The sequence below is a fragment of the Salarias fasciatus genome, unplaced genomic scaffold, assembly GCF_902148845.1.
Source record: "Salarias fasciatus unplaced genomic scaffold, fSalaFa1.1, whole genome shotgun sequence".
Taxonomy (NCBI): domain Eukaryota; kingdom Metazoa; phylum Chordata; class Actinopteri; order Blenniiformes; family Blenniidae; genus Salarias; species Salarias fasciatus.
The window spans coordinates 362,346-385,520 of NW_021941376.1; the positions used below are offsets into that span (position 1 = coordinate 362,346).

General features: G+C 49.4%; 1 protein-coding gene across 2 annotated transcripts; it reads left to right on the forward strand.

Moving 5' to 3' along the window:
* Positions 1-17,597: 17,597 nt before the first annotated feature.
* LOC115385245 (moesin-like) lies at positions 17,598-21,817 on the forward strand. Of its 2 annotated transcripts, none has more exons than XR_003931102.1 (3): positions 17,598-17,856; positions 18,702-19,205; positions 21,080-21,817. XR_003931102.1 is itself a non-coding variant. In XM_030087212.1 (3 exons), the coding sequence occupies exons 2-3, from the start codon at positions 18,928-18,930 to the stop codon at positions 21,242-21,244; spliced, it is 369 nt and encodes a 122-aa protein (XP_029943072.1). In that variant the 5' UTR covers positions 17,598-17,856; positions 18,702-18,927; the 3' UTR covers positions 21,245-21,817. The 2 variants fall into 2 exon arrangements, 1 of the variants encoding a protein (XP_029943072.1); XM_030087212.1 differs by having other exon boundaries at positions 18,702-19,131.
* The last annotated feature ends 1,358 nt before the right edge of the window (positions 21,818-23,175 follow it).

Here is a 23,175-nt window from a genome sequence, read left to right on the forward strand (position 1 = left end):
CCAGGTGTGAGCAATTGCCGGATCGCGTCCAGGTGTGGGCAGTCGCCGGGTCGTCTCCAGGTGTGGGTAGGGCTGTCATGATTATTACAATATTTGTCAGTCATGATTTTTGTAAATATTCGCTAATATTTTTCATATTTGCCATTACTGTGAATTATTTATTTTATCCACAGAGTTGCATAAAACTCAGAATCTGACGTCATGGTGGAGTGCTGCCAGCAGCAGCAGCCGCCTCGCTCACCCTGCCGTTTCCCTCCCGTCTCGGCTGGATGGTTAGCGAGGCTCGGCTAATAACATGGAGGGTGAGGAGGTCCTGGTACCAGGGCACAGCTGTGGATGCATTTCAGTTTAAAGTCAACTAAGGGAGAGCCCAGTGACGTGGAGGAAGCGATGTGTAAACTTTGCCGTAAAACAGTGCCGGTCAAAAGCGCTAAAATCATAACGCTAATAATATAATACTACAGCGATAATCAACTGGGGGCTTGTGGGCCGGAACCATCCAGGCAGGCCCGCGATTAGATTCCAACACACGTGCACATAAAAACACACGCACACACACGCGTGTCAATCGCGATTTCTTTTCTGACAATTAATCATCTCACAAAAATGTCTAATCGTGACAGCCCCAGGTCTGAGCGGTCTCCGGGTTGTCTCCGGGTGTGAGCGGTCTCCGGGTTGTCTCCGGGTGTGCACGGCCGCCGGTTGCCCGGTTGTCTCCAGGTGTGAGCGGTCTCCGGGTTGTCTCCGGGTGTGAGTTGTCTCCGGGTTGTCTCCAGGTGTACGTGGTCGCCGGTTGCCGGGTTGTCTCCAGGTGTGAACCATCTGCTGCGGTCAGCTGCTGTGTCTCCCGGCTCTCAGTGTTGATGTCCAGAGCTTTCATGTCTCACTTGCAGACGTTCTTGTAGCGCAGCTTGGGTCGCCAGCAGGTCTTGTGCCAGACGCTAGCTCGCCGTACAAGACGTCTTTAGGGATTTGAACATCTTCCATCCGTCGAACATGGCAGAGCCTTCGCTATCTGAGCAGCGTATACGTTGTGGGGAGGCCGGCAGTGGGAGGACCTCTACGTTTGGCACCTTGTTGCTCCGCCTGATGTTGAAGATCCGGTGGAGATAGATGATGAACTGGTGATCAGCGCCGAGTTCATAGTTATGGGTGGTGGTGACAGGTGGCATTTCCACATCCCGGCTCAACACATTGGTCTTTATCAGGCTGATCGTGAGCCAGAAGTCTCTGCAGGCCTGAGAATATTTGCTCATGAGTTCCTGAAGCTCCGGCTCTGTGTGTGAGGAGACTGCAGCGTCATCAACAAGAGCAGGTTCCTAATCATATCAAACGCTTTTGTTAGGTCAGTGAAGGAAATGTACTGTTGTTCTGTTGTTCTCTGCGCTTCTCCTGCATCTGACGAAAGGAGAAGACCATGTCCACTGTGGAGCGCTCTGATCCAAAGCCACACTGGAACTCTGGGTACTCGCTCTCCAGCTGTTGTTGGCGACTAGCAGGACTCGGGCGTGCACTTTGCCGAGATGCCTCTGTCGTTGCAGTCACTCCTCTCAGCCTTGTTCTTGTACAGGGTGACTATCTTGGCATTGCTCATGTCTTGTGGCCTCCTTCACCTCCTTCTCTAAAACACTGACAGAGGACGTCATGTCGTGTCTGCAGAAGGTGGTCCTGCAGCGCTTGATTAGGTCTGGTGGAATGCCGTCGGTTCCCGATGCTGTTCCACAGGCCAAGCTGTCGATGGTCTTGCCCAGTTCTTCTAGGATTGGTTCAGCGTCCAGTTCCTCCATGACTGGTAGCGACTCGATGGCGTCAAGCGCAGAAGTGACAACAACCTTTTCTCTGGAGTAAAATTCAGAGTAGTGCTCCACCCGTCCCTCCATCTGCTTGGCTTTGTCAGTAATCACTTTGCCGCTTGCCGATTTGAGGGGCGCTGTTTTGCTCTGTGTCGGTCCGAGGGTTTTCTTCATCCCGTCATACATCCCTCTGATGTTGCCTGTCGCTGCTGCATTCTGGGTGTTTTCACTGAGCTGTTGCCAGGACTCATTGGCACTTCTTCTTGCTGTCTGCTGCTCTTTGCTCCTGGCTGATCGGAGTGCTTGGAGGGACTCTCTGGAGCTGAGCGCTTGTATTCAGCCAGGGCAGCTCTCTTCGATGACTGGAGTCAGCTCGCTGGACGTCACATCAAACCAGTAAACGCTCTTTGAGGTCTTCCTCCCAAATGTTGCAAAGGCTGTTTCTTTAGTCATCTCACGGAGGTGGTCCCATTTCTCAGAGTCAGATTTGTCCGATTGTTCTGCAGACAAGGTGTCCTCCAGAGATTTGGCAAATTCTTCAACTTCCTGGTGGTGTCGATGTGGGGCTTCCCCTTCTGCTTGGTGTGGTGGAGTTTCCAGGGTTGAAGCCTCAGCTTGCAGCACACTAGTGAGTCGTCGGCGTCGCAGTCACTGTGGTATGTGCGAGTGATGAGCGCCAACTTGAGACTCGAACATCTGACAATGTCCATGTCCAGCTGGTGCCAGGGCTTCGAGTGTGGGTGAAAACTGTCCCAGGCAGGAGGGCCAGGAGTCGTGGTCGGCTCCAACTCGGGCCTTAAGGTCACCCAGCAGGACAAGATGTCCACTAGTGGAGACATTCTGAATGATGTGGTTCAGGTTGGCGTAAAACTCGTCCTTTGTCTCTGGACCTGATGTCAGGGTGGGAGCTCAGGCACTGACAAGGGTAACCAGGCCGTCAGAGGGATGGAGTCGGACAGTCAGCAGTCGTTCAGTTCCCCGTCTCCTGGTTCAACCATTCTCAGCAGGGAGTCCTCACTGCAGATCCTACTCCATGCTCTCTGTGTTCCTCGGAGCTCTTTCCCTGCCAGAAGAAGGTGTAGTCTTTCTTGCGTTGATAATCGTTGATCACGGCTGTCTTCCTTGCATCGCTGATCGACAGAAGGTCAGACGGTAGTCCTCTGGTCATTGTGCGGACGTTCCAGGTTCCAAGTTAGAGAACTGGTCTCTTAAGGGCCTTTTCCACCAAACTGGTTCCTGGGCCAAATCAGAGCCGGCACACAAAATTGAACCGGTTCTTGTGTTCGCTCCAACCGCGGCCCCGGCCCCAGCTCCCAAAAACCGGGGATTTTCAGGAACCACTTTCTTCCTGGGCCAGATCAGGCCCCGATCAGGCCCCTGCCAATCATCGACTAAGCCCGGCCCTGGAGGCGGAGTTACAGCGACAGGTGATCTCCGAACACACTCCGGCTGGGCGGCGATGACGTCGCTCCACCTCCGTCTCCACCTCGCCCTCTGTGGCCGCAGTGCGGTGGAAAAACAAAGTGGGGTTTTTCAGGCCCTGGATTTGTACCAGGTTGGCCCCAGGCCCTGGTTTGGCCCAGGAACCGGTTTGGTGGAAAAGGTCTCTTATTGTTGTTTGGTGTTTTCTTGCCTGGTGCAGTGTTTGCAGTCTGCTTGTCGGTGTTAACCTAATCCCCAGGCATCCAGTGAGGAGACCACACCTTCCTGGTTGGGGCGGCCCAGCTTGAGGCGGGCACTTGCCATCTAGTGGAACCCGAGTTCCTCCCACCGTCGGAAGCAACCCCTGGAACCACCCTCCGATCAAGCACTGAGGCTGATCTCCGGTACCTGCTGCTTCCTGTGTGGCGCTGACGCTGTGAAGCGAAGCTGCAGTGTCCTCTCCAGGCCGCCAGCCTGGGCAGGGTGATGTGGAGAACCAGCAGGTCCCGCCTCTCCACGCTGCCGATGGATCCACAGGACCGGCAAGCGCCGATACGATTTGGCACCAACGGTGTTGCAGGAGATGCCGGAACATCACTGAACAGCAGCGGACCGCCTTCGGGACTCCAGCCCCTGATTTTTCCTCGGGGTTGACCCCGAAGCCTTTCCTGTGACCGGGTATGAAGCAAGGCAGCGGAGGTTTGAAATCAGGGTTTTGCTTCCCCCAGACGGGCAGCCAGGTGAGCCAAAGCATCTGGTTTCAGGCGCCAGCGGTCCGCCCTCGCTGATCTCCTGTCAGCAGAAGCAGCTCCGCCGGGTTTAGAGGCTGAGCCACGATCAGGCTCGGAGGTGGACTCGCTTTCAGAGGCTTCTGGAGATAAATCGGCCATAAGGAGCATTTTATAAGCACAGGCAGCGTCTGCCCAGTGCTGCTTCTGGCTGTGACAACCTTGGAACCAAGGAACTGTTGAAGAGTTTTGGATGGAACCACAAACATGACTTAGAAAGGAATAAAGAATTTACATTAGAGATCATGTCTTCTGTGCCACCCAGCGGCTGTTCCACCTCTGCTGCTGCCTATTTCACGCTGGAGGGGTGCGCACGGAGTTGAGGAGACTACGGGGTGGGAAATCTGCTGGTCCTGACGGTCATCTCCGAGACTGCTGAAGGAATGTGCGTTGGAGCTGGCTGTGCCGTTACATACCATCTTTAATCGAAGTCTTCAATCCGGACGTGTCCCTACTAGGTGGAAAACCTCGTGCCTAATTGCAGTGCCCAAGGTGGCGAGGCCTGCAGAGATAAAGGACGACAGGCCAGTAGCGCTCACATCAGCGGTAATGAAGACCTTTGAGAGGCTCCTACTCCAACTGCTCAAACCACAGGTTGAGCAGGCACTCGACCCTTTACAATTTGCATATCAAGAGAGCATGGGAGTGGATGATGCAATAATCTATCTACTCAACCGGTCCCTTTCTTTTTTGGAAGGTCCATGTGCGGCTGCTGTTCTTTGATTTCACAAGTGCCTTCAATACTGTCCAACCTCAGTTGTTAAAGGAGAAGCTTGTGAAGATTGGAGTGGATCCTCTGTTTGTCACCTGGATCCATAACTATCTCACTCAGAGGACACAGTACGTTTGCTTAGGAGACAGCGTCAAGAACTATGGCGAACAGTGTAGGGGCACCCTAGGGTACTGTACTCTCACCCTATCTATACACGCTCTACACTTTTGACTTTGCTTACAGATCTGCAGCCTGTAGGCTTCAGAAATACTCTGATGACGCTGTAATAGCAGCAGGTGTGAAAGGTGGAGACGAGGTGGAATACAGAGATCTAGTCTCAAGATTCACCTCCTGGAGCAGCAGCAATGGTTTTATTCTTAACACATCTAAGACCAAGGAGATGATTATTGACTTTTGCAGAAGAAGACCCCTTCACAACCCGGTTATCATCAGTGGGGAGAACATCGAAATGGTCCAGACCAATAAATATCCGGGTCTACACCTTGATCATAAACTGGACTGGTCGATACAGGCTCGGGCCCTGCACAAACAGGGCCTCAGCAGACCGTTTTTCCTGAGAAGGCTCAAGCCATTTGAGGTTAACAGTGATGAGCTATACACCTTTAATCAGTCTGTTGTAGCAACTGCTGTCTTCTTCTGGGCTGTCTGCTGGGGTGGCAACACCAAGGGCGATGGAGACCGGCTCAACCGGCTGGTTGATTAACGTGCCTCTGTGATGGGAGGACCGTGGACGGTGTGGGTGCTGTGTTGGAAAAATGGATGAGGTCTTTAATGCCCTGCATTCTGAATAACCGCAGTCATCCTTTGCATGAAAGTGTGGTTTCAGGTCAGAGGAGCAGACGGAGCAGCAGCTCCTGTCGGCTCAGGAACAGAGCGATTCAGCAGACCCGTTGTCCCTGCTGCCGTTACGCCGTACAGCGAGCATGTCTGAACTCAACCTGCTCTCTTTGCACTTTTTTTGGCAGTTTTACTTCTATTTATCACTATGTACAAGTACTTTTAATGTCTGGATTCGTCGTATCTTTTTATCTTTACCTATTTATTTATTTATTTTTATTGTGTGTGTTTTTGTTGAATGTTTGTTTTTTCTGCTGCCTGGTCTCCTGAATTTCTCCTACGGGGGATCAATAAAGTTCTATCATCATCATCATCATCATCATCATCATCATCTTTTCAGAGGAGTAACCTGCATCCCAGGAGAATATACAGGGTCACCTTTAACCACCAACATGCTCCAGGAAAAGCGAGAAAAAAAAAAATCAGTTTCAGACCAATGAAATGATTCTATTGGAAAAAAAAGGATATGTTGAAGATGATATGCTTCACAGGACAGAGACTCGCACACAGAAAGCAACTGGACAGGGAAGTGGGTTTTGAAAGTTCAGTTGAGATGGCACTTGGCAGGTTGCTACAGGGCCTGGGATCGTGACGTCATCACTCGGAGTCGCGGCCATGTTGGCCGCTCTCTCCCGTTGTTTACTTGGACCGCGAACACTTTGGCCCTCATTTATCAATCCATCTTTCAAACGGGTGTATATCTTTTTTTTTTTCTTTTTTTTTCCCTTGTCCTGTTCAGCAGCTGGGCGTGCAGTATTGTATGATTGTAGCCTTTTACTATCCGAACAGATTGTAACGTCAGCAGCAGGACGAGACTGAGTCTCCTCCTGCTGCTGCCTTTATTTAAAGCTGGCATCCGGCATGGCTGAGGACAGGACCGGGACGGAGACGCTCAGAGAGCGAGAGACAGAAAGAGAGAGAGATAAAGGGGGGGGGGGGGGGGCACAACCTATGTACAAATTCACAATACAAAACAGTGTTGTCGACGCACCACACGCAACCTAGAACAATCCCAAAGCACCAATCTAGACAACACCAAAACAGAGCCGACAACCAACACAGAAAATTACAGAACCATACATACATTTTTTTTTTAATTTTTATTTTTTCGAACCATATTAGTGAACAGACCAGGCCACAAAAATAAAAGGAGGTGTAGGGGAGGAAGGAAATGCAAGGAACACAAACCTTTTTTTTTTTTTTTAATATAGCTAGTCGTAACTAGTAGTAACTAGTAGTAACTAGTAGTAACTAGTAGTAAACTCGGGGCGTGCATCAAGAGAGGTCTGCTACAGATCACCATTAGTCTAACCACCACAAGAAGACAAGGTAACCGAGTATGTGAAGAGTGATTAAAGATCAACGTGATCATGTGAATATGATGGTGACAGTGATCATGCATATATGACCTCTGACCTCTGAGAAGGCCAGAAGCAGGCCAGAGAGGTCCTCAGAGCCCGGATCCAAGCCGCCCCCCCAGGCAGACGCCCCCGCTCCAGTCCAGAAACGGGGCAGAGGAAAGCCCCGGCCGGGGACCCCGGCAGTCCCGGGGCCCGGGCCCCGCGGAGCCACGACCGGCAGGAGCCGGTCCACCCCGGGCGCCGGACGCCTGGGCCGGGCAGGGCCGAGAGCCCAGGAACCAACCCCCCACCCAGGCGGAGGGCCATGACCCACCCGGGAGAACCAGCCCACACGGGCGGCTACCCACCCCAGGCCAGTACACCCCCCCAGCGCTCCGGCCACGCACCCCGAGATCCAGGGCATCACCCCCCCCCCCCCCCCCCCCACGACCCCCACCCGGAACCCATCCCCCCGTCCACCACCCGGCCCACCCCTCCCACCCCCTGTCCTCTCCCGCCTCACTCCCCCCCGCCCCAACCCAACACTCATACCCACTCACTCATACTGACACACACACACGCACACACACAACCACTGATCCTTAAACCAAACACACACACACACACTCACATTCCAACACACTCACACACTCACACACTCTCATGCACATGCTAACAAGCACGTGCGCGCACACACAAACACAAACACACACACACACAAACACACACACACACACACACACACACAGTCAACCCTAACCCAAACACACTCACATTCCCGCGTCATCCAACCGTCATATCCTGTGGGAGACCCCCCCCGGAAGGCGAGGGAACACCGAACCCCACATCCAGAACCCCCCGCCACCCACAACTGCCGCCCCCACCCCCCCACCCCCCCGCCGCAGACAGGTATGCACCCCCCAGAGCCAGCAGCCCCCCAAACCACAGCCGCTCCAAACCCCCGGCCTGCGGGGAAAACAACAGCCCAACACAAAAAAAAAAAAAACAAGAAAAAAAAAACGGGTGTATATCTGAGCGGTGAGCTCATCGTACGACGGGGCTCGCACGGCATCACAGAAACTTCCGGACCTCGCCGATCTCAGCGTTTAGTGATCGGGTGTTGACCTAGAAGCGATGCAGAAAAACTCATCCATGCATTTGTTTCTGCGAGATTGGACTACTGCAACTCCCTTCTCGCAGCCTGCCCAAAAAGTGTATTAAAAAACTTTCAGTTGGTTCAAAATGTGGCCGCCAGATTATTAACTGGAACTAGAAGACGTGAACACATTACTCCCGTTCTAAAATCTCTTCACTGGCTTCCTGTCGAGTTTAGAGTTAGATTTAAAATCCTTCTCCTCACTTACAAAATCCTAAATGGGATGGCTCCAACCTATCTCCAAGATGCTTTAACGCCTTATCAACCAATCAGAGCACTTCGCTCTCAAAATGCAGGGTTACTGGTGACTCCTAGAGTCTCTAAATGGACACTAGGTGGAAGAGCCTTTAGCTATCAGGCACCGTTTTTATGGAACCAGCTTCCAAGTGGTGTCAAAGAGGCAGACACAGTCTCCACATTTAAGGTGAGGCTCAAGACGTTTCTCTTCGATGCAGCCTATGATCAGGTCAGCTAGGGAGTCTAAACCAAACTAAACTAAACTAAACTAAACCAAACTAAAACAAACCAAACTACAGTAAACCAAACTAAACTAAACTAAATTAAACTAAACTAAACTAAACTAAACTAAAACAAACCAAACTAAAGTAAACCAAACCAAACCAAACCAAACTAAACTAAACTAAACCAAACCAAATTACACTAAACCAAACTAAATTAAACTAAACTAAACTATACTAACTAAATACTAGTTTAAACAGTTAAGTATCCACAAAGCTGCCCTAGGAGCTAGAATGCTGTGGGAAGTACGGAGCACTGAGCCCTGTCCTCTAATGTCTGAATGTTCTTCCCTTTAGTCCGTTCATTGCTTTTCACCTGCTGTCCCCCCCTTCGAGGGGGAGTCTTCTCCAGTTTCAGTTGCTGACTCCACTATTACGAGGGCCTACGAACAAGCTCCGTCCGGACCGGGAGGACACTCCTGTCGGTCCTGCCCGTGGACTGGCTTTGGTTCTACTGCTGGGATCCGTGGTTCTTGTGCTGGACCGTCCAACGGACTGTCCTCAACATAGTCCTAGGCTTTACTTCTTATTGTCTCATGCTAACTGTTGCCAAAGCTGTCCGTCCCTGGGAGAGGGATCCCTCCATACTGTGGTTCTCCCCAAGATCTCTTCTTCTCCCACTGGGTTTCTGGAGTTTGTTCTTGCCGGATGTGAGGGTCGAAGGCGGTGGTTGCTTCGTTTTGTCTCGTTACTGTGAATTTGACATATTAACATTATGCTTATTCACTGTTTTTACTTTTACCGACCAATGTAACATCTTGAAGCCCTCTGAGGCAACTGTTGTTGTGATACTGGGCTATACAAAAATAAATTGATTGATTGATTGATTGATTGATAAATGCGGCGGCTGAATTTGATTGTCATTAACGTGTTACGCCCTGAAATATTCATAGTTCCAAAGCCCCGCCCACTGAGGTCAAACACGGAAAAGGAGCGATTTTGGCAAAAAAAGAAACTTTTGGGAGCTGGAAATGGATCCTGTCAGGTCTGAGGTGGAGGTGAATCAGGAGGACCTGAAGTTAAAGGAGAACAGAAAAACGCAGTCTGGAGGACGCTGTTCACGGCAGCGGTGAGCAGCGTCTCCTGGACGAACGGACACCGGCTGAGGGTCTGAGCAGGTTATAGATCCGTTAATTTAACCCTGATATTACAAATGATGAAGCCGACTCAGGTTGTACAGCTCAGAGTTTTATTTTGTTCTATGATGTCTCAGAGTCAGACAGCGGCACCGCGGCCCGGTCTCCTCCCCACAGCGGGACGGTCCCACCGAGACGCACCTCGGACCGAACGGGACACAGCACAGGACCGAACAGGACCCGGGACTCAGGCCACCGAGGGCGGCGCGTGCCCCCCGCTGCTGGTGCTGCTTCAATTAAAGACAATTTATAGAAGTTTTAATAAAATGTTTGACTAAACGTCCTCTGTCTGGATTTAACCTCCCTTTAGTTCATATGTTATTTTCCAGTCTGCTGGCATCACATCACTGATTAAATCAACCATTTTCTATACTTTAGAGTTTATTTACATTTCAGTGGCGGTTCTTCAGGTCCTGTCTCCTCCTCCAGACCCAGTGTGGCTCTGCTGGTTCCCGCATCCTCTTGTGGCGCCAGCGCATCAAAGTAACTCTGTCGGCCAGTGCAATATTGTGTAAAACTGCCTAAATAAAGTCACACACCTTTTCGGGGATGAACAGGAACAGCAGCGCCCCCCGCTGGATCTGAGCGTCTGAAGCTGCTCCGCAGCAGCAGCGTCTGCGTCTTTGCTCACTGTTAAAACTGCTCCTCTCCGTGGCAGGATGGACCAGCGGAGTTATTGAAAGTTAAAAATCCTTTATTAATCCCACGAGGAAGAATTTTATGAGATATTCCGTAAGGGCATCATTTTATTTTTTATTTATTTATTTTTTAATCTGTACTGAATGTGTGCTGCTCCTGCTTTATGGCGGGTTTGAGATGTGCTTTATAGTTATTTTCACGCTCCGCCAGGTTCTTCTGCGCTGCACCGCCAGTCCACACTGACTGAAACTTGCTACACGATGTCAGAGCTGTCGTGAGATTTCATCTTTCCGAACGATCACGACCAAATTGAGAAATAACCAACCCGTCTTTCATATGGACGAACGACGGGCGTACGCCCATATACGGTCGTACTACCGTTTGATAAATGAGGGCCGCCGTGTTCGCGGTTCAAGTAAACAATGGGAGAGAGCGGCCAACATGGCTGCGACTCCGAGTGATGACGTCACGATCCCAGGCCCTATTATGTCGAAAGGGTAATCCTAACCATTCGCAACAAATACACTATGTTATCTGTGAAAGCAACAATTCACATGGTTTTGCCCTGCAGGGATGAGGATGTGACTTTCCTTGATAAGATAATTACTGTATGTTACACGCTGACGAACATGAGCCCCAGCTGCTGAAATGAAGGCCTGTTAAGTGGAGCTATACATGTCTGTGGTGTCCTTACCCACTGTTTTTTAAATAAACACACTGAAATATATTTCAGATGTTTTATTTTTTTTGGTGTTTGATATGAAGTGTCTCATAACACATGCAGCGCTGCAGCCAAATATATTCTGTCAACATGAACAAAATGACCGTAGTGCAAACAAAATATAAACAATAATATTAAGAGAAAATAGTTAATATAGAATAAATAGTTTTTCAAAACTACATAAAAGGGTGTGTGTAAAACTTGCAAAATGTTTGACATGAAAAATATGTGCATATTAACACGTTATTTGTAAAAGTACTCTCAAAATGAACATAAATAACAGCAGTGTTTCCCCTAGGACTGGCCCCTTGGGGGGGGGGGGCAATTAATCGCACCCCAATCCTGGAGTTAATCACGATTAAAATGGCTCATTTGAAGTCTGCTGATTCCATTCAAAATGTGTGTGTTACATAAATAATTTTACAATTGATCAAATATGATTTATAATGGCTTAAAATACCAAGTCTTTACCAAGACTGCCCCCCAACACACACACACACACACACACACACACACACACACACACACACACACACAGCAGAGCAGATGAAAAATGGTTTGAAAAATAAGTTTCTTATGAGCGCTCACTTCCTCAAACTCCATCCTGTCTCCAGAACAGCCTGAATCCAGTCACGCCGCACGGCGCCTCCTACTGACCTTTATTAATCCAGATTGTGTGTTGGAGGTAAATGTACTTTATTTTGTGTGTTTTCAGCCTGAAAAACGCCCAGCTGGCCGAAACGCTGCACCGACAAAACTCGCGATTTAAGTTTCACTTTCGTCATATTTGCGCTCGTTATTTCCGTTTGTGCCTCATACCAGCATTTTCCGCGTGATTTTTCTGATAATTTGGCCGAGTTCAATATGGAAAGTAATGAGTAATGGACCGTGTTTCACCGCTAAAAGCGTGTGTGTGTGTGTTTGTTTTTCACGCTCAGCTGGAGCAGCGAGGCTCTCCGACTCGGGACACACACACCAGCCTGCAGCGGCGCGTCTCGTCAGGACAGCATAAGGAGCGGCCTTTACGCAGGAAAACTAGAGTTTGCCTGTAAAAAAGTAACAATTATTTTAATTTAACTTGACCTTCTCGGGGGGGCGGGGGGTGCCGTTGGTGGGGGTGGGGGGGGGGGCACCCCCCTAATATAATGGTAGGGGAAACACTGAACAGTAGTGAAAACAGAAACAGAATAAAAGGAGGAAATACAAATAAAAGAACATTTCTAAATATATCCTATAAGCACAGCAAACAACACAAACGAAGAAAATACAGTAAGTTGATAACCGTTCAAACCGTTAATAACCGATTTTTTTTTTCTTCAACATAACGGCTCCTGGCTTCATTGATACGTATCGACTCTTTTCGGCATTTCAGCATTCTTTCTTGCTTTCTGCAGCTCTGATCACAAGTCTTCTCCTGCTCCTGTCTGGTTCTGTTACGAGACTTACAAATGTCTGTTGTTACAGACGAGCAAAGACCTCAACTTCTACCGCAGGTTTGATGAGCCTCCCACACCTACCAGTCAGACAACAGACCTCACTGCCACCCCCACCTCACCCCCAGCAGTCCCCCCCCTGCACTGGTGATCAGTGGAAAGGAGGTGCCACGCTCTTTGAGAGACAAAAGATCAGGAAGGCACCTGGACCAGACGGTGCGTCTCCCACCTGCCTCAGAGTCTGTGCCCAACAGCTGACCCCCACCTTCACTCACAGATCTTCAACAGGTCCCTGGAGCTGTGCCAAGTGCCCTCATGCTTCAAGCGCTCCACCATCATCCTGGTCCTCAAGAAGCCCTCCATCACTGGATTAAACGACTACAGGCCCGTCGCCTTGACGTCTGTGGTCATGAAATCCTTTGAGAGACTGGCGTTGAGTCAACTGAGGGACGTCACAGATTCCCTGCTGGACCCCCTGCAGTTCGCCTACTGATCAAATGTGAGGTGGGGCTATGGAAGGGTTGAATAATGGGAAAGTTTGACCTGGTTGAAGTTTACGATCAAGGAAAGGGGTCTGACTGGGTGTGAGCACACTTACCAAGGAGGGCACAACACAGGAAGCTGCGGTAATAAGTTACATTAAAACCAGTTCAGCCCACAATTAAAATTCAGTCGGTTTAAAGCTCAATTAAAGAAATGGGGCTATATCTAAAAAATAAATAAATAAAACAAATGTGGGTCTCCAAGCTCCTCTGTGCTGCTCCTGGGATCCGGTCCGATGATCCTCCGGTCACGTGTGCCAGGTCTCCCCTGGAAGGCGGCGTGGCGTCTTCCTCTGCTCCGGTGTGCATGGGTATGATGTCACTCACCCGTCTGCTGGCCTGGCTGCCTCCGGGCTGGACCTGCAGCTGGAACCCTGCGTGGAACAGAACTGCGGCAGTGACTTGATCCAACACGCCCACGCTCTCAGCGCAGCTCGTCCGACCGGTGCTGCTGAACCTTCGAGGTACTCAGGGGCCGGGCAGGGTTTCCCCTGCCTCTGCGTGAGCGTCGCGCTGTAGCACCGGCGGTCCCGGCGTGGTCCCGGTCCACTGCGTGCGCGCGCAGTCCGCCCTCGGAGCTTCTACCTGCTGCAGCGTCTCTGGAGCACACCTTTTTTGCACTGCAAAATTAATGCCAATTAAAAGCACAGCAACATCACAGCACATATAAAAAAATCTGAAAGGCCACATCATGAATCCCGGATCACACTAACAGGTCGGTGATGATGCGGTGAATCTGGGTTTGCACTGCGTTCTTCAACACCTCGACTCTCCAGGGACGTATGCGAGGGTTCTGTTTGTGGACTTCAGCTCTGCATTCAACACCGCCATCCCAGATATGCTCACCCAGAAACTGTCCCAGCTCTCTGTGCCCTCCCCCGCCTGCCGGTGGGTCACCAGCTTCCTGACGGACAGGAGGCAGCAGGTGAGGCTGGGGAGCATCACATCCAGAACCCGGTCCATCAGTACTGGCACCCCCCAGGGCTGTGTCCTCTCCCCACTGCTCTTCTCCCTCTGCACCAACGACTGCACCTCAGGGCCCCCCACTGTGAAACTCCTGAAGTATGCAGACAACTCCACCATCACTGGTCTGATCCGTGATGGTGACGAGCGTGCATACAGACAGGAGGTGGAACAGCTGGTCCGATGGTGCAGCGAGAACCACCTGGACCTGAACCACCTGGACCTGAACCACCTGGACCTGAACCACCTGGAGACTGTGGAGATGACAGTGGATTTCAGGAGGACCCCCCCCCCCCACCATCCTCAGCAACACAGTGACTCCGGTGGACGCCTGCAGGTTCCGGGGTTCTACGGTCTCCCGAGACCTGAAGCGGACCCCCCACAGAGACGCTGTGAGGAGAAAGGCTCAGCAGAGGTTCTACTTCCTGCGGCAGCTCAGGAAGTAGAACCTGCCCCGGGAGCTGCTGATCATCCAGTCTGTCCTCTGCTCCTCCATCACGGTCTGGTCCGGTTCGGCCTCCAGACAGGACAGGTCAGCAGAGAGACTCTCCGGGACCGGCCTGCCCTCCGTCCAGGACCGGTATCGCTGCAGGGTCAGGAGGGGGGCTGGTGACATCTCTGCCGACCCTTCACACCCTGCTCAAAACCTCTTCAAGCTCCTGCCGCCTGGCAGGCGTTACAGGTCTCTGCAGACCAGAACCACCAGACTCAGGACCAGTTCCTTCCCCCGAGCCATGACCCCGATGACCTCCAGGTGACTCTGAGTCTCAGGAAACAAGTGTACTACACCCCCTCGTGATCTGTTACTTGCACTATTTAAGTATAATATATTCTTGAGTTTCTAGTTTTTTTTAATCTGTTTTTATTGTAAATACTTGTTGATTTTTATTGTTAATGTTCTGCCTCTCTCCTTGGGTATTAATCCTTTCAGTAGTTAACCTTATTTTAACTTAACTTGATTTAATTTGACTTTTGTGTCTCTTATCTTTACTGTGTATTTATCCAGTCGTTATTTATCTGTGTACTGTGCTGTGAGAGCGGCTAACCGGAGTCAAATTCCTAGTTTGTTGTCAAACCTGGGGTCGGTTTCACCAAGCAGGTTTTAATAAAACTCTGTGTTCAATAACCCGGAAATGAGGGAAACTCTGAGATTTCCATTCCACAAAGGGAGAGAACTCAACCCAGAGACAGAGGAGTGACTCCAGCTGTCCACCAGGAGAGGGAGCTGAAACTGTGGTCAGTCACCGCAGTAACACACTCCGTGACTCTAACCTGGTGGAAGCAGGTTTTTCTCAGTCAACCCTGAAGTTTCTCTCTGGCTCCGCCCCCTTTCAGCCACACGCGCTGATCCATTTCCTCATTCTTTCAGTCAGCTGGAGAGTTTTAGTGTAGCTGTCAAAATGTCTTGTCCTTTTCTCAGCGATCCTGCAGATGAAGCAGCAGCATTACTGCAGCGGGAACTGAATATTCGTCAGGAGGTTATTTACAGACCGCAGAGATGTTTTGGCGTTTCCAGACAGTTATCTGAACGGTACCGCTTCACGTCTCGATCCATACGCTGCATTTCACAATCTTCTCCGTCCATATTTTGCAACATAACCAAACGTAGTCGTGCACTCACATCCCAGCAGATGTTGTGTGTTGCGCTGCGGTTCTTCAAAAATGGGAGTTTTTTATATAACACTGGAGATGCAGAGCACTGAGGAGTTTAATCACCACCATCATTACACCACAGCAAATAAAAGACATGACACACAATTCATTTTGTCTTCTTTATTTCCTACAAAAAACAAATAAATAAATAATAATAATAAAGGGTTTAGTTCATGTTCCAGTAGTGAACATAACTCACTGTGACCATGAGCCCACCTGCAGCTTCTGCTCCAGTGTCTCAGTTTCCAGTTTCGTCTTCTTCATCTGGAGGTCCAGATCCTGCTGCTCTTTAAGGGATTTCTCTGTCTTGTTCAGTAAGTGGATTTTGTAAATTTCTTTGACTGGTAACTGGGAATACATAGAGGACATTAAATTATCCAGCTGCTCATGAACTGAATGAAATGAGCCTCTGGTGTTTACTGAACATCATCTCACAGTGTTGATCTGTGATGTGGGAGTTGAGGGACCATCCTGCTGCTGACCAGCCAGGATCTGCTAAAAAGGACGACAATGTTGAATATTTCAGTGTCGGCTAAACGTCAAGCTCTATGTTCCACAGGAGGATTCAGAGTTTTAATGGAAGAGAACAATCAGTAACGTACCTCCATATGACTTTCTGGATCCTCTGTGAAGGCAGCAGGCACAGTTTCATCCTCCTCATCCTGGATAAATGACATCTTTCAGTATATTTTTCCAAACTAACATTTGGCAGAAATATTCTGAGTATTTCCTGCTGACAGTTTCAGGCTGGTTGTAGCATGAAGGGGCTCCAGCAGCAGAGAGAACCTTCACAATCTGGGACAAAAGAAGAAAAGAACATGAAAGACAGAATAAATATTTGTATCAATCACATTTTTTAAATATTATACTCAAATAATAGATAATAATATTAGATTAAATATGATTAATTATTTAACATAACATGATATAGATGTGTGACATAAAACAGCTGCACAGTCCATCAGCCGCTTAGTATTTATGCTACTTTACAATGTTAAACATCTTAAACAGATGAACCTCGGTGAGATTATGCCGAGGTCTTTTGAACAATGTTTCTATATTTCATCTTTAGCTGCTGCCATGTGGCTTCTTCCCCCCGGGATTACAGCTAAATGAAATACCTTCACTGGTGACCATTCAAACAGTTTCCCTGTAATAATATTTAACATTTAATAATATTCTGATATAAAGGACTACATTTAAACTTACTGACACGGGCAGCAACTTTCTGCCACGCCGTCTCCCTCTCTGTCGCTGCTGCAGCGTGTTGCATTTTTTTCAAAAACTGTGTTCCAGCTTCCACACGTCGCTCTGCGCTTCTCTGTTGCCATGGTGACTCGTCGAATCGGCGCTCCATTAATGCTGGCTTTTTATAGTTGTCGTGCACGTGCTGAACTCCAGGTGGAACTACTTGAAGTTGAGTAATCCAACTGAAATCAGCTGCTGTGGAACCAAAAACCCAGCGTTTCCCTTCAGAGGAGATCCACAGAGTTCAGGATTAATCTCAGAGTTTTTCAACCTGCTTGGTGAAACAGACCCCTGGCCAATAAATGATTCTGATTCTGATCTCCAGGGTTCACTCTTTGTGGACCCAGGGAAATAAACAAAAACACAGCGCACCGCTCTGACTGACTGACGCGAGGTGAGACTGGCCGAGAGCGAGCGAGAGAGAGAGAGAGAGAGAGAGAGAGACGATCGTTTAGTCCTTCTCCTCAGTGAAAAACGCTGCATCATATCATAAAACATGTCACAACTTCTTCTGGCGCCGTCTTGCCTTCTGACACACTTTTTTCTAAAAACTTGCAGAGAGAGGCTGCGCTTCAGGGGCCCTTCTTCCTATAGAGCATTTGCAGCTGACATCACACACCCGGCCTCGCAATGCACACCGGGATGTCGCCGCCATATTGGAAGGAAAACAAACCCGGAGCAGTGCATTGTGTCCTGCGTGTTTGACAGAGAATTCGGCATCAAAAGCATGAAAAAATGGTTGTAAACTGTGCGGCGGTTGGGTGCACCAACTACAGAGGGAAGAAGGCAGGATTGTGGTTCCACAGGTTTCTGGCCGATGCTGAACGCAGAGAGAAGTGGATAGCTGCACTTCGGCGTGCTGGTTCAGAACACAGAAACACGGAGTGGCGAGCATCAAGAAACAGTCATATATGCAACGAACAGTTCGTTGGAGGTTTGTGTGCTTTTATATATTTGCTCTCTTCCTCTGTTTAACTGATAATCGATCCGATTACGTGTCTCTTCCTCTACTACTGCTTTGTAAACCTCGCTCAGGCGGCAGAACCAGTCACGGCTGCACTGAGACTAAAAATAGATCCGCAAAAAATATGCAGTCTGGAAAGCTACGTTGTCTGTTTAACAATTCCCTTTAAAGCATTCCGAATTGTTTCTGAATTGTTTGTCCAGTTTTTAATCCATGATCACCGGAGCTTTAGCCAGGCATTTCCCTCTCCTGATCGCGGCTCGTGCTCGCTTCTCTCCCCCTCCTCTTGGGCAGAGCCTGGGTCTCCTGAGCGCCCAGACTTTTAAACGTGTACCTCATGTTAGTTGCAAAATGTCCCAATCGAAAGCAGTTGTGTTTGTGTAATTTTGCTGAATTTGAACTGAGCGGAGAGTTCACTCAGCAGAACGTGAGTCTGCATGCGCGTCTGCTTCCAAAACACAGCAGTTGCCATGGAAATGGGAGCGTTTCATTTTCATGCATTTGGACGTGTCACAGAACTGATCCACAGGTGTAGAGAAACGCCGCCTCCGCCGGGAGAGGAGGAACAATAAATTAAACAAAGTACAGTGAGAGAGGTGGAGGTTTTGGCAGTAGTACCAGCAAGGATTTAAAACTACTGTCAGCCCTGATGACAAGCAACAGTTTAAGTTTTTAAGTTATTTTATTAATTTTTTTTAAAAGTTCAATTATTTTTGCAGTATAGACTCAGTATATTAGCCTTTGCAGTGATCTCCGTGGCATATGCACTGTTTAATGCTGATTTCTTTTTTTCTCCCATTTCAAAATAATTTCAGGAGCTGTCAGCAACGACCCCGTCTCTCCAGCTTACACGCCATCTATCTCCCAACACGTCCCCCCAAAAACGACGGCGCGAGCGAGCTCTTCAAAGCTACATGCGCAGAAAAAGAAGGGCAGCTGCCAGGGTGTTGTCAACCCTGCATGCTAATTGCCGGGATGGTCAGCCGCCAGAAGGCATAGGTGACCTGGAAATGGGAGTTGAAGGAAAAAACTGTGTGGTGGATGACACTGAAGATCTGGGAGGATCAGACGGAGGAGGTTATGCAACTGACAGAGCAGATGTCGGCGAAACCCATGGAGAAGGGGAATTACAAACTGAGATGCCATCGGGACCAGCTGTCGATTCGAGGCTGGATCAAGCAGCTCAAACAGACTTGTCTTCATCTGACATATCTGCTATCGTTGCAGACAATATTTCTCTTCGAGGTGAAGTGTCACAGCTGAGAGAAACAGTGAACAGGCTGTCCATCAGTGAAGACAGCTTCAGTTGTGATAACAAAGTGCGATGCTACACAGGACTTCCATCCAGTCACATTCTGAAAGCACTGTTTAATGAGTGTTCCTCATACCTTCCAGAAAACTCAGTCCTCACTAAATTTCAGCAGTTTGTGACGACATTAATGAAGATGCGCATGAATGTATCAATGCAGTATCTGTCGTACATGTTTGACGTCAACATCTCCACTATTTCCAGGCTGTTCAACAATGTCATTGATGTGATGTATGTGAGACTGGTACCACTGCTGGTGTTGTGGCCCAGCAGGTCCGCCTTACGAAAAACACTGCCGCTCTCCTTCCGCAAGGATTTTCCCATCAGGTTCCATGTAGCCTACATAAGGTATCCCCAAACCATTAGCAGCCCGAAGTTGCAACCAGTGGCAAGACTTCAACTTATCCCCAAAGTGTTTTCGGAAGAAGCTCTTCCTAATGGTGGATACCACAGACCCTGTGTCTAACACACACCTAACCTCAACCCCTACCAATTTAATGTCCACTTGGGGGCAAGGGGCAATTAACCGGGCCACCAGAGCCTCATCTGCTTGGCTGGGGTCTGTAGAGCCTGCCAATTCCCCACCTCGTGTTTGGCTCTGCACACTAGGGGGCTCTAGCTTTCCGCTTACTGAGAAGCCACAGCAGCAGTTTGAGTTCTGGCAACGTGAGGGGGTTTAGCAGGGCCAGATGAAACACAGGGATTATCACACTCACGGGCATAACGGCCTGCTTGCTGACACCGTCTACAAATAATGTTCCTCAAGCGACTCTGCCTGGGGCCCAGGGGTGCCTGCATTGCCTTCATGGCCTCGGTGAGCTGGTTAAGTTGCTCCTGCTGCTTATGCACCAAGACGGTCAAAGCTGCAAGTTGTTCAGCAGTGGAGCTGCTCGGTGGGCCATCTGGGTTACGCTGAACACCAGAGATCTGGACACCGCACAAAGGAGAAACAGAGCTACTTTTACTATTCACTGGGCTGCCCTCACGCTCCCATCTAATGGCCTCAGCGCGTACATCCAGTAGGGTCGCTGCGTACCAACCTCTTCAGTTCCCTGCGAAGATCAGAATTTTTGATGTTCTCCACAAACTGATCACGCAGCAGAATGTCGGAGTTAGTCATTCTACTTGGGGCGCTAGCGACAACTTTCTCCATGAAGCAGTGTCTCTCTCCACCCCGGAACCAGCATAACAGCATGTCCATGACCACCACAGCCATACGATACATAGACCCCCTGCTGACAGTGGAGAGACCATTGGCTGTATGTAATGGTGGGCGGGGCTAACGTGGCGCCCCCCACAGGTCGTCTCCATACTGGACTCTGTAAACCAGAGTCCTGTAATGTGATTGGTTGTCATCAGTAGGTTAAAACTAAAAGCTCGCTTGACCTCGATCTTCAGTCTGAGTACAGACCGTGGAAGCGGGGCCTCACCATCCTTCTGACTTTTTGGGTTTTAAGCAGGAGGTGTCAGAAAAGTTCCCACAGGGAGAACTGGCTTGTGGCGGCCCAGCGTTCATAGCGACGTCGCTTTTTGATCCTTGAAGTCGGCTCTTCCTGTCATTGTGAAGCAGAATTCACCAGGCGTTGGATTGTTCTCCACTAACAGGGAACGTGAGCTGAGTTAGACCGTCGTGAGACAGGCTAGTTTTACCCTGCTGATGATGTGTTGCTGCAATAGTAATCCAGAGGAGGAGCTGTGATTGGCTGATTGATGCTGAACTTTAACCCCTGGAATCAAATCAATATAGAGATCAGAGTCTGGTCCAGAAGAACCAGAGCCAGAGACCAGGACCTGGTCTGGAACCAGGACTAATGTGGTCTGGTTCCTGAACTCGTGGTTCTGGGTTCTCCTGTGTTTTTAACCTGGAACCTGGTTCCTCCTCAGGCCCTGACCTCTGACCTGGCCGGCGCCCGAGACGACAGCATGAGGACCCAGAACGACCTGCTGTACGCCGAGAACGTCCGGGTGGGCCGGGACAAGTACAAGACGCTCCGGCAGATCCGGCAGGGCAACACCAGGCAGAAGATCGACCAGTTCGAGTCAATGTAGGCCCCCGTAGGCCCCTGTAGGCCCCCGTAGGCCCCTGTAGGCCCCGAGGGGCGGGGGGGGCGGGGGCTCCCGGGACCCGGGGACCCGGCTCATGGATTCACTCCAGTCTGAAGATCCTCCAGGAACAAACCTGCAGCAGGAAATCCGCCTCCAGCTGATTGACTGTGATTCAACAGCAGCTCGGTTCTGTCATGTGGACCCAGCTGAACCTGAAACCCAATAAAACCACCTGAGACCCTGCTGCACCGCTCATTCCCTGCTCTCATGGATTCATCCTGTCATTCATCCTCTCATTCCTGTGACTCTTGCTCTCGTTCTCTGTTCCTCGTCCGGCTTCTCTCCGTCTCTCTGATAATCTCTCGGTTAAACTTCAGTGATTTTATGGTTTTATCTGCAGCTCTGGACTCTTTCACTCACCAACCTTTACACCAGAGCTGCCTTTGATCTGAAGTCCTGTTTATGTTGGAACATCGCGCAGAACGTCTGGTTCCTTCACACCAGGGAGTCAAACCGAAGCTCACACTGAAAACAAATGTTTGTGAAATTCACGGAAAATTACTGTAGAATGCAGTGGCGGACGGTGCATTTCACACTAAGGCCTTCAGAACAGATCCGCCTGAACCAATCCACCCCTCAATACCTATTTTATGTCTATAAAAAAATCTTATTATGCAGATATGCACATAAAGAGTTGTTGCACAGCAGATAGATACTTGTGCAGCCAGAATAAAAGCCTTTGCTGAAGAGCACAAGTCTCCTACTGCATCTGTGCACATACAATGAGCATCAACAACTTAATAAAACAGCAATATTATTTAGGAAAAGAGGAACATTTTGCTCACCAAAATCCCGATTATTTGAAAACAAAATCCATCCTCCTTTCCTTCCTCAAAAAGAGTTCATTGACTCTGTCGTATAGATTATGGGTGCGTTTCAGTTCCATCAGCAGATCCTTCTCCACTGCCATCAACACCAGGGCTTAAAGTCCACCTTGCCCTGTGGGATTTCTGGCATTAATTTTAATTCTCTTCTGGTTTTCTTCTTCTTTGGAATAATCGCGGGTGGCGACCAACAACTTAGGTGCATACCGCCCCCTACTGTATCTCTTGGTGAATGAATCTCTGCCCACCGTTGGACTTCACGAAGGACTACGATCTTTTTTTCTCTCCCGCCCATTTAAAAACGAACAGTGATTGGTCAGTTTCTCCCATCTCTCTCCACCCCAAAACACATAGCCTGGGGGGTATTGCACATAAGCAGGACAAAAACATCCAGGATAAATGAAAATGCGCGGCTTGAGTCAGCCTAGTCGGTGTTTTCTCGGATTAATCGGTTGCACGTTTGCTGAGCCGGGATGAAAAGACGCGGCTTCCTCCAGCCAGGTGAGGAGCATCAGGATCAGTGGCGTCACGGCGTTCTTCAGAAGACCACCACATCGATCACAGAATCACAGATTGAAAATGGAACAAGGACGAGCGTCTTCCTTCACAGGGGATGAGCAGCAATGTGGACTATACCGCGGCTGTCGGGGGGGGGGCTCACTTTAAAAGGGGGGGGGTGCCCCAGAGCGAGGACTTTACACAAAACACATCCATTAATATCACTCCATATATTCCAGCCTGTACGTCTGCTTTAATGACGTTTAAGGCATAGCGCCCCCACGCTTCAATGGTGAGGACAGGTACTGCACGCAGGCCGGCAGCTGAAATAGTGACGCTCAGGTCAGACACTAGAAATGACCTAATTCTGCATATGATCCATGATTATGATCATACAAACATAATAATAATAAAATACAGGAAATACACGGGGGAAACAGCATTTTGCCAATATTTAGGATATTTATTTAAGAATATTTCAACTCTGTGTCGTGTTCTCTATTGAATCAGCTGTCCTCATGCTGTGTTCTGTTTCATCCTCATCTGTCATGA

Bases quoted from the DNA above. Each gene is read 5' to 3' on its own strand.
- LOC115385245 (XM_030087212.1), top strand. From the start codon at position 18,928: ATGACACTGAAGATCTGGGAGGATCAGACGGAGGAGGTTATGCAACTG. The intron at 19,132-21,079 runs GTGAAGTGTCAC...GTTCCTCCTCAG, and splicing joins AGACAATATTTCTCTTCGAG to GCCCTGACCTCTGACCTGGC.